The following is a 10,098-nucleotide window of genomic DNA, read 5'->3' on the forward strand; positions in this document are numbered from 1 at the left end:
TAATTGCTACGGGAGCCCCCCAATAATCAGATGATGACAATTCCGGCCCATGACCTGCAATTATGTTATCTATTCACCAACTTCTTATTTCAAATAAAAATCTAAGATTTGAATTTCTTTTAAAATAATGAACACCCTATTCTTTCCAATCATCAAGGAAATGATATACATATACTTAAGGAAAAAAGGAATAATTGAGTAATAAAACAATATAAATTCCTTAACATTCTACATACTAATTAACTATATATCAGATTATAATTTCTGTAATAATAATAAAAAAAGAAATACAAGTATGAAAGGAAAAGAATGGAGGTGGTCCTATCCAAAGAAATGAAGGGCCAAAAATCACCTCGTTGAGTATTAAAAAGATGAGATAAGGTTATGGACAATGATCCACGTGTCGTGCTAAGAGAGGTCCCAAACGATAAGGCTAACATACAATATCAACCTTTCATTTAGGGGTAAAGGAAAAAAAAGAAGCGTTGGATTGTAAAAACGACAAGGGAGGAGGGAAAACGACAGGGATTTAATGGGTTAATAAAAGGGGGGAGGAGGTAGAGCAATAGGCCTCAACACAAAGCACATTTAGTAAGTACTACTACTAGTAACAAGAAAAATGGCTTCCTCTATGCTCTCAACTGCTACTGTTGCTAGCATCAACAGGGCTAGCCCTGCTCAAGCCACCATGGTTGCACCCTTCACCGGTCTCAAGTCCTCCTCCGCCTTCCCTTCCACCCGCAAATCCCCCTCCGACATCACCTCCGTCTCCAACAACGGTGGCCGTGTCCAATGCATGCAGGTAATATATAATTGCTTTGTAATTGTTTTGTAATTGACGGATTTACAGTGGAGGCAATGGGGCACTTGCCCAATGAATTTTAGAAAATTCTGGATCAGTATACATGTTTATTTGATATATATGTAAAATGTATTGAATTAACAAAGAGAGGAATGAAAATGTTTATAGGTGTGGCCAACACAAAACATGAAGAAGTTCGAGACACTCTCATACCTTCCACCATTGAGCCGTGAGTCATTGATGAAGGAAGTTCAATACCTTCTCCGCAAGGGTTGGATTCCCTGCTTGGAGTTCGAAGTTGACGTAAGCATAATTACATTCTTAATTAAGTAGTATATGCTATTTATGGATATGAATTTGAAGATATTTATGAATATGGTTGCAGCACCCATTCGTGTACCGTGAGAACAACAAATCCCCAGGATACTATGACGGACACTACTGGACCATGTGGAAGCTACCCATGTTCGGTTGCAGCGACCCCGCACAGGTGTTGAACGAGCTTGATGAGTGCGTTAAGGAATACCCAGCTGCTCACGTTAGGATCATTGGATTCGACAACATGCGTCAAGTGCAATGCATCAGTTTCATCGCCTACACTCCTCCTTCATCCTAAATTTAATTCCTTTTACTTTTTTTATATATAAATCCTGGGAATTTGTTGACATTATCCATGTGGATTATGTTCGTTTAGGATGTTTTTGAATTCTTTTCCCTTTTATTTCAATGGCTTTGTGTTCCTTTTTCTTAATTTATTTCCTGTCGGAATGAAATGGAGAAAGGTTTTATGAGATACTTGTCTGTACATTGTCTTCGCAATGTCATATATAATAATTTCCTACTCTTTGTTCTATTTTAACAAACCAGAAAATATAAATATCTAAACATTTCAACAAAATGTATAATTGGATTAAATATAAGAAATGATGATAGGGTAGAAAAACCATGGTATATATCATTATCTGCTCACCTAATCTATAGAAGAAATTAAATTATAAATGCATATAGATATTTTTAGAAAAATGAATGGCTATATTTCAATTCTTATCTATATATATCTCTAACTTTATATTTATTTACGTGGTTGTCACTCCTTCACATATAATTTGATAGTCCTTTCCTTCTCACTCTCCTATCTAAATCATATTATTAGTGGTCCATTTGTAATTTCAACTGAGCTTCAATTATTTTTCTTATTTTATTAAATCATAATGTATTTTAAATATTATGGTGAAGCTCTTAACCCGTTGATTGAGAGTTTGTTTACCTATAATTATAGAGGTTCGAATCACATGGGATGGAGTATGTTGAAAGTTTTCTTGTTTTTAATGTAATTTTTCTTTGTTTAATGTAAATGCATTGTAACAATTTTTTGAAGTAATACATGTGTTGCTGATGTCTCTAATTGTTGGCTTTACCAAATAGAACTCGTCTGAACTCCAGCTAATCCGAAGTTGGAAGCAAGTTTCCTACTAGATGGTTCAATTAGTTACCAAACTACTAGATGGTTCAATAGCTAGAGATGAAAATGGTGTTAAAAGTATTGTTTTGCAATGGTGGATGTAGGAGAGATGTGAAATTGTTTTTTGAAATTTAGTTATGATTTATACATGTTTCTTTAAATTTGTAGGTTTATTTATTTATTAGTTTTGTTGATTTGTTTATTCTAGTAATGTGCTCCATAGCAACATGCACATACATAATTTAATTTGTATAATCTGGTGATACAAGGAAATACATATTTTTGATACGAAGGGCCCATTGGATATGAAGAAAGGCCCAAATGTGACATTAAGAAGCCCAGTCAGGTGGCTTAAGGAATTTATTATTAGACTTTTTACATGAATATCATAAGTGACTACTAAATCATTGGCTGAAAATACTTACAATTTATTGGGCTTTATTATTCCCCCTGAAAATACTCTCACCTTCAGAAAATGCTTACAATTTATGTTTATGTGTTTAGTTATCTCATGATAATACATGAGGGTTTTGAGCCATATTCTTTTAAAAGAAGGCAGGCTGCAGGGAGGAAAAAATATTTTGAGCTATATTTAAAGCTGATATATGTTTCAAAATAATAAGGACTAGCATACGATAATCCCGGTGGAGTAATCACGTATTTTTATATTTTTGTATTTTTTTTACGTTTTTCCCATTTTTCGTGTCATGTTTTTTGTATTTTTATATTTTTCGCATTTTTTTTACGTTTTTCCCATTTTTCAGGAATAAATTATGAATTTGTCAAAAATTTATAGGATTTGAGAAATTAGCTTGAGAGTAATTTTGGAAATAAATGATGATATTGATTAGGAATAGCTATTCCTAGATTGAAAAACACAAAAACGGTACAAAACACAAAAAATGTAAAAAACACAAAAAAAAAAATTGTGAAAACGCCAAAAACACAAAAATTTGAAAAAAAATGCATTTCTCACATTTTCGTGTTTTTTTTAGTTTTTTTTACGTTTTCGTATTTTTAATATTTTTTTTTGTGTTTTTAATATTTTTTTGTTTTTCGTATTTTTTACCATTTTTTATATTTGCTCTAAACTAATATATATTTGAACAATTTATTCTCATAGTTAAATTTTTTAAATAACTCAGAAATTACACTTGAGAATAGATGGCTTTCGACTTGCAAAACTAGTTATTCCAACTATTAAAATATTTATTCTTAAGGAATAGTTATACTATTCTCTCATATTCTATTTCTTAGGAATAACTATTCTATTCTATTCCATTCCGTGAACCAAACGGCACATATGTGTCATTGATAGGTGGCCAAAGTTACATATTTTGACTTAATTTTAGCATGCTTTTAATTTGCTTTTAATTTGTTTTGTAATTTTGACCATTTTAGGTTTTAATTTGGTAAAAATGAGCTGGATTTAGGGATGCAAACAGGGCAGGGGAATGCAATTTGTTTTATATTTATTTTCAATGTTTTTAATTGATTTAAATTAGTTGAAACTATATATCTAATATGTTTTTATTATTCATTCAAATTCATTATTTTGGTGTATTTTATATACTGGATTGCTAAATACCGTCCCCTAATTATTATCACCGTCCCCTTTTGGATTTTTTTTTGCTCTTCTCATAATTTCAATAAAAAACTGAAAACTCTCTCTAATTTCTTCCAAAATCACAAACCTGAACAATAATCATGGCTGACAGACACGACAAAGGAAAAGGAACTAATGATCCCTCCAGTAAGTTTTTTTTTTTTTGCTTAATTTGAATAAAAAACATGAGTTCCGTCTCCGGATTCGAAGACGAAACTCGTTGAAGATGGCCTGGACGGGTGAAACACCCGCCCCCCTTTAGGGGAGTCCGAAATTGGAAAAAAAACTATACCGAGTTACCGAAGCGTCCGATGGTTGTTTTGACGTTAAATTTGTATTTATCTATCAATGTAAGTATTGAAATATTGTAAAGTAAATAAGAACGTAACTCAATTAGACAAATTACTAATCGGATTGGAGTAGATAATAACAGAAATGCTTAGGGTATAGAGACGAATTTCAATTAACGTAAATAAGAAATAATGTTATTCAATTTGTTTATCATATTTCAGACTTCTAGGGTTGGAGGTAGTTCCGGACAGCGTCATACTACCAGACGTGCTATCACTACCTCTGCTCGTCGGAGGCTGGACCAGGAGAGACTGATGGCGGACACCCAAAGGGCGCACGTGGGACAGTGCCAGCACGTTACGGGTAGTTCATCCACCTGCCCTAAAGGCAAGCAGGATTTCTCCCGGCCAGTGAAACTTCAATGAAAAAAAAACGAATTTTTCAAAAAATCCATTAATTTCAGTAGTTCTCGGGTCGATATGTTACCTCGTGTTCGAAATTGTCCTTTACCAGAGTTCTTAGGTCCATTATTTTAGAAATTGGTTGCTAGTCTAGATTTGGTGCAGTAGTCAAACATATGAGCAAACTTTGTTTTATCATTTTTCTTAAAATTAATTTTTGGTATTTATTTTTCTACCTTTCACAAAATATTTATATTATTTTCATACATTGCTCTGTCCTCTATTTAATTGAGATACTGTTGCTTCGTCTTTCTGAGTCCTTTGGAATTGTACAGTAAAAAACAACTTTTTTCTGCTACCATCTACTTACTTCCTTGTCCTACTCATCTGTTGTAGCAGAGTGACTCAGTTTTATGCTAATATAGAATTTGCACTTTTAGTTTAAAACTGTACAAGTTTTCACTTACATGAAAATTTTCAGTGGCGGTAAGGTTTCTACATGGAATTGAAGAGTTTAACATGGTTGCCCTTAAACACCGATCGGACCATGAATCAAATACAATACAATTCTTTGTCCTTGTCCTTGTTTTGACTATAATAACTTGAGGGTGTATTGTGTGATATTGATAAAATTAAGGATCACTTAGTTCGTCGCAGGTTTAAAAATAACTAAGGGAAAATTACAAAACTAGATCAAATGGAGACTCATTTACATATTTAACCCATTTACTCAACCTATTACATATCTAGACTGATTTTGTATGACTTTCCCATAATACCCCTAACCTTCCCACTTCCCACAACGCGAACGGCCGCTCCCCCCTTCTCCTTGGTTATGCAAAAAGTTGGCTCCTCCATTAATGATTTGAAGATTTTTGATTTTCCTATCTTCCTTTAAATTGCACGAAATCTGCACCATTTCGCCAAATCACAATGAATTTCTCTTTTTTCTCTCTTCATCTCTTGATTCTGCAACTTCCTAATCCTAAAAAACAAAGCAATGGTTCTTCATCTTCCTGTTCCTGCTCGTTACTTGGTTTCTTTCTTCTTGTTATCATCAAAGAAATGGTTATTCTACGTTATTTCCATCGTTTTTCCCAGTTTATCATATTGTTATCGTCGCTTTTAAGGGTGAAAGGCGCGAAAAATGTAAGCATCTGTTGTTTTTTCTGCGTTTTTTCATGAATACACTTCGCGTAGTCGATGATTTCGCGAAGATTTGCGAAGAGAAAGAGCCTGAAACGTGACGATCTACTTCGTGAATCGACGATTTCGCGAATATCTGCGAAGAGAAAGAGCTTGAAACGTGTGGATCTACTTCGCGAATCCATTAGTTCGTGAAGTCTGCGAGTAGAAAAGCTCATGATTTGACTCGCAGACTTCGCGAAAGCATCGATATGCGGCGTAGATCGTCACATTTCAGACCTCACATACCTCGTGAAAACATTGATTAGCGAAGTAAAATCTACTCTTTCCTTGCACATTTACATTCGCATGCTTCACTAATCCTCATTTCGCGAAGCCAAAATCGTCTTTTTCCCTGCCTAACACGATTAATTTTTTCTGAAAGTGGTTGATTACATAAGATCCCTTTCTAGAAGGCGGTGTATTAGGCTACAGGGGAGATAACTTTCCTTCCTGTAAAGGGAGAAATTTCCCTCAAGATTGGCACATTCACTCCTAAAATGGTTGGTTAGGAGAGATTGTCACACATCCATCCCAAAAGGTATGGACTTCCATTTCTCATCCCAAAAGGTCTGGACTCATCCGCTTCAAAATTGGTACCAGATTAGTTAGGTTCACTTTGAAGTGATTTGTTAGGAGTTTATTGTGGCAGTCTTGTTGTAAATTTTGATAATGTTATGATTTTAATGTTAGAATCCGTTGTTGTTCGCCATTTTTTGTTATATACCACTGCGAATTAGCTTCAAAACACATCTAGGCTTTGCATATGCGAATTAAATTCATCAAGTAAACCAAACTTTAGTTTCGCAGGCTTCGCATATGCTAATGAAATTCATCAAGTAAACCAAACATTAGCTTCGCAGGCTTCACATATGCTAATTAAATTCATCAAGTAAACCCAAACATTAGCTTCGCAGGCTTCGCATAATATGGAATCTGTGAAGTCAGACGGGAGGGGGCGAGACGCGCGTAAATATTGAGGGTATTATGGGAAAGTCACACAAAATCAGTCTAGATATATAGTAGGTTGAGTAAATGAGTTAAATATGTAAATGAGCCTCCTATTTCACCCATTTTTATAATTAACCCAAATAACTATACAAGATGGACATGATATGATTAGATATTTGATAATGGAAAACTCCGCTAAGTCTATGAATTAGTTGGGTTATAATCGTTGCGATGAGGATATCAGTGTTCGTATTGATATTGAATATGAAAATAAAGTGGGGAGGGATAAGATTGACAAGATGATACATGAGGTAAAAGACCATTCTACAAAGCATTCCCATATGTATGATAGTTGTACAACGTACACTAATCTTTCTATCAATCTTTGTCATTAGTTCACCTTCCTTGGTGACAAGATTACGATAAAGGATTTTATTTCACTGAAGCAGTGGTGGATCCAGGATTTGAGGGAGAGTGGAGGGAGGCAAACAGATTTGAGGGAGAGGGGGTCAGGAGTAATTTTACCCCTAACGTCTAAAATGGTGCAATTTTACCCCTAATGTTTGTAGCCAAGAGAAATTTTACCCCAACGTTGATAAATTGGATCAATAATTTCAGACACTATTATAAAATACAGTCACTTTTTTTCTTTATTTTGCACCAATTGCATATCAATTTGTTCTAAAAAAAAGGATATAATGTTTTTTGTAATTTAATAATAAAATTGGAGATTAATATTTATAAATTCGGTGAATTTTTTGAATTTTTTTTGTCTAATTCGTATAAAAGACAGTATATTTTTAATATTTTTTTCTTATTTTTTTTACATCCCAACATATGTTTGTGATTTGTTACTGATAAAATAACGCATGTGTTGTAGATGACAAGATTCATGACCGAGAAGACAGTTTGATGAATTATTTCTCAAATTGACCCAATTTATCAGGGGTAAAACTGTTATTGGCTTCCAACATTAGGGATAAAATTGTACCATTTTAGACATTAGGGGTAAAATTGCTCCTAACCTAAAACGTTAAGTATTTTTGCATATTAACCCTTTTTTTTTTTGATAGGGGGGAATGTCCCCTTTGGCCCCTGCACTGAAGTGAAAGAGTAATATAGGTATAATTAGTCTTATGATGTTGAGAATTCATTTTTAAATCACATCTCTCCTGGGTTTTGCTATTCGTCGCCCCTATTTTCCTTACCGTCGCCTCCTGTTTGACATTTTTGCCCTTGTCATTTTTCATTCAAAAAAATGAAATTCTCTCAACCCCGAAGAACAAAACGAAGAAAAATCATGCCTCCAAAACAATGAAAAATACTTGAACATCTAAGTTTCGTATTAACCAATAATCTGAAATTTAACGAATTTAACTTGAAACGAACTTTTTTTTTTTGTTGAATTTACTCTAAACGGGTAGCTCATACGGTCCGGTCCATGGACCGACCGTATGAACTACCAGTTTTGCCTAGGCAAAATCGGGTAGCCTACCCATTTTTACCTAAGCAAAACGGGTAGCCTACCCGTTTTCCTTTAGAAAAACGGATTTATTTATTTTTTTTAATTATAATAAATATTAAAAATTAATTGGACGCCTCAATACGTATTTTTTATTTCCAATTTATCTATACGTTTTTCTATCCAATCAATACATAATTTATCAATAATTGAATTTACGTTCTAAAAGATAAATAAATATAAATTAACAAATAAAAATTAATTGCACGCGTTATTACGTATTTTTTTTATTTCCAATCAATAATTTATATAAACGTTTTTTCTATCCAGTCAATACATAATTTACGTATAATTAAATTTACGTTCTAAAAGGTAAATAAATATAATTTACCAAATAAAAATTAATTGGACACTTCAATACCTTATTTTTTATTTCCAATCAATAATTTATCTATACGTTTTTTCTATCAAATCAATACATAATTTATCTATAATTAATATTTAATATTTATTATAATTAAAAAAAATCTGTTTTTCTAAAGGAAAACGGATAGCCTACCAGTTTTGCCTAGGCAAAACTGGTAGTTCATACGGTCGGTCCATGGACCGGATCGTATGGGCTACCCGTTTAGAGTAAATTCAATGAAAAAAAAAGTTCGTTTCAAGTTAAATTCGTTAAATTTCAGATTATTAGTTAATACGAAACTTAGATGTTCAAGTATTTTTCATTATTTTGGAGGCATGATTTTTCTTCGTTTTGTTCTTCGGGGTTGAGAGAATTTCATTTTTTTGAATGAAAAATGAAAAGGGCAAAAATGTCAAACAGGAGGCGACGGTAAGGAAAATAGAGGCGATGAATAGCAATCCACTTTTTAATGTACGATCTAATTTTTTGGGGGGTTTTAAATAATTGGTCTTGAAAATAATTCAACTCAATAAACTTTAACCCTTGTTTGAGAAGAGGTTGGATGAGGTCAATGAAAGTAATGGAATGTAAAATATTTGATTAACCTGGTTGGAGAGTTTTTTTTAGAGAATAAATGAAGATTAATGAGAATTAACATTTTACTCTCATTACCTCTAAACTTTAACCTCCAAGTTGAGGGTTAATGGGAGCAATGAATTTTTTTTTTTTTTTTTTGCCTAATGCTTCTCCAGTTCCTTTAACTTGTCCAAATTGGTCATTTTACCCCTCAAACTCATCGAATATCCTATTTACCCCATTAACTCCATAAAATGGTATTTCTCACCCCCTTAACTTGTCCAAATTTGTTATTTTACCCCTTTCCAACTCATCGAATGTCCTATTTACCCTTTTAACTCTATAAAAATGGTATTTTTCACCCCTTATGATCATATTTACCCTCTTAACTCCATAAAAATTATAATTTTTACCCATTTATAGTGAAAAATTAATAGGACTTATTCAAATGAGTTTGAAAATATATTTTTTTAATATTAAATTTTTGTTTTGTTTTAATTTGATAATTATATTGATCCTTTATGTGTTTATTACAATAACATTGCATTACAATAATTAGATAATCAAAATTTAACTAGCCAAAAAAGTTGAAAAGAGAAAAACTGAATAAAAGATACAAATAACAAAAACATTAAAGTGCAAAAATACCCCTAACGTTTTGGATCAGGAGCAATTTTACCCCTAACGTCTAAAATGGTGCAATTTTACCCTTAACGTTGGAAGCCAAGAACAATTTTACCCTTAACGTTAATAAATTGGGTCAATTTGAGAAATAATTCATCAAACTGTCTTCTTGGTCATGAATCTTGTCATCTACACTTCATACATGTGTCATTTTTGTTGGTCCCTTATAACGTAACAAGTTAGTTCCAAGGGGGGGGATAGGAACTATTTAAAATTTTATACGTTGAGGCTGACTTCTTTTTCTTTGAAAGAGGTTTACACAGCGCGCTGAG

The 10,098-nt window shown here is 32.9% G+C and overlaps 1 protein-coding gene across 2 annotated transcripts; it reads left to right on the forward strand.

Moving 5' to 3' along the window:
- Positions 1-554: 554 nt before the first annotated feature.
- On the forward strand, positions 555-1,595 carry LOC136217941 (ribulose bisphosphate carboxylase small subunit, chloroplastic-like). Of its 2 annotated transcripts, none has more exons than XM_066004648.1 (3): positions 555-802; positions 971-1,107; positions 1,197-1,595. In XM_066004648.1, the coding sequence occupies exons 1-3, from the start codon at positions 620-622 to the stop codon at positions 1,297-1,299; spliced, it is 423 nt and encodes a 140-aa protein (XP_065860720.1). In that variant the 5' UTR covers positions 555-619; the 3' UTR covers positions 1,300-1,595. The 2 variants fall into 2 exon arrangements, with proteins under 2 accessions (XP_065860720.1, XP_065860719.1); XM_066004647.1 differs by having other exon boundaries at positions 558-802; positions 971-1,105; positions 1,188-1,595.
- Positions 1,596-10,098: the final 8,503 nt, after the last annotated feature.

This window comes from Euphorbia lathyris, chromosome 2 (assembly GCF_963576675.1).
Source record: "Euphorbia lathyris chromosome 2, ddEupLath1.1, whole genome shotgun sequence".
Lineage (NCBI taxonomy): Eukaryota > Viridiplantae > Streptophyta > Magnoliopsida > Malpighiales > Euphorbiaceae > Euphorbia > Euphorbia lathyris.

Bases quoted from the DNA above. Each gene is read 5' to 3' on its own strand.
- LOC136217941 (XM_066004647.1), top strand. From the start codon at position 620: ATGGCTTCCTCTATGCTCTCAACTGCTACTGTTGCTAGCATCAACAGG. The intron at 803-970 runs GTAATATATAAT...AAATGTTTATAG, and splicing joins GCCGTGTCCAATGCATGCAG to GTGTGGCCAACACAAAACAT. The intron at 1,106-1,187 runs GTAAGCATAATT...ATATGGTTGCAG, and splicing joins GCTTGGAGTTCGAAGTTGAC to CACCCATTCGTGTACCGTGA.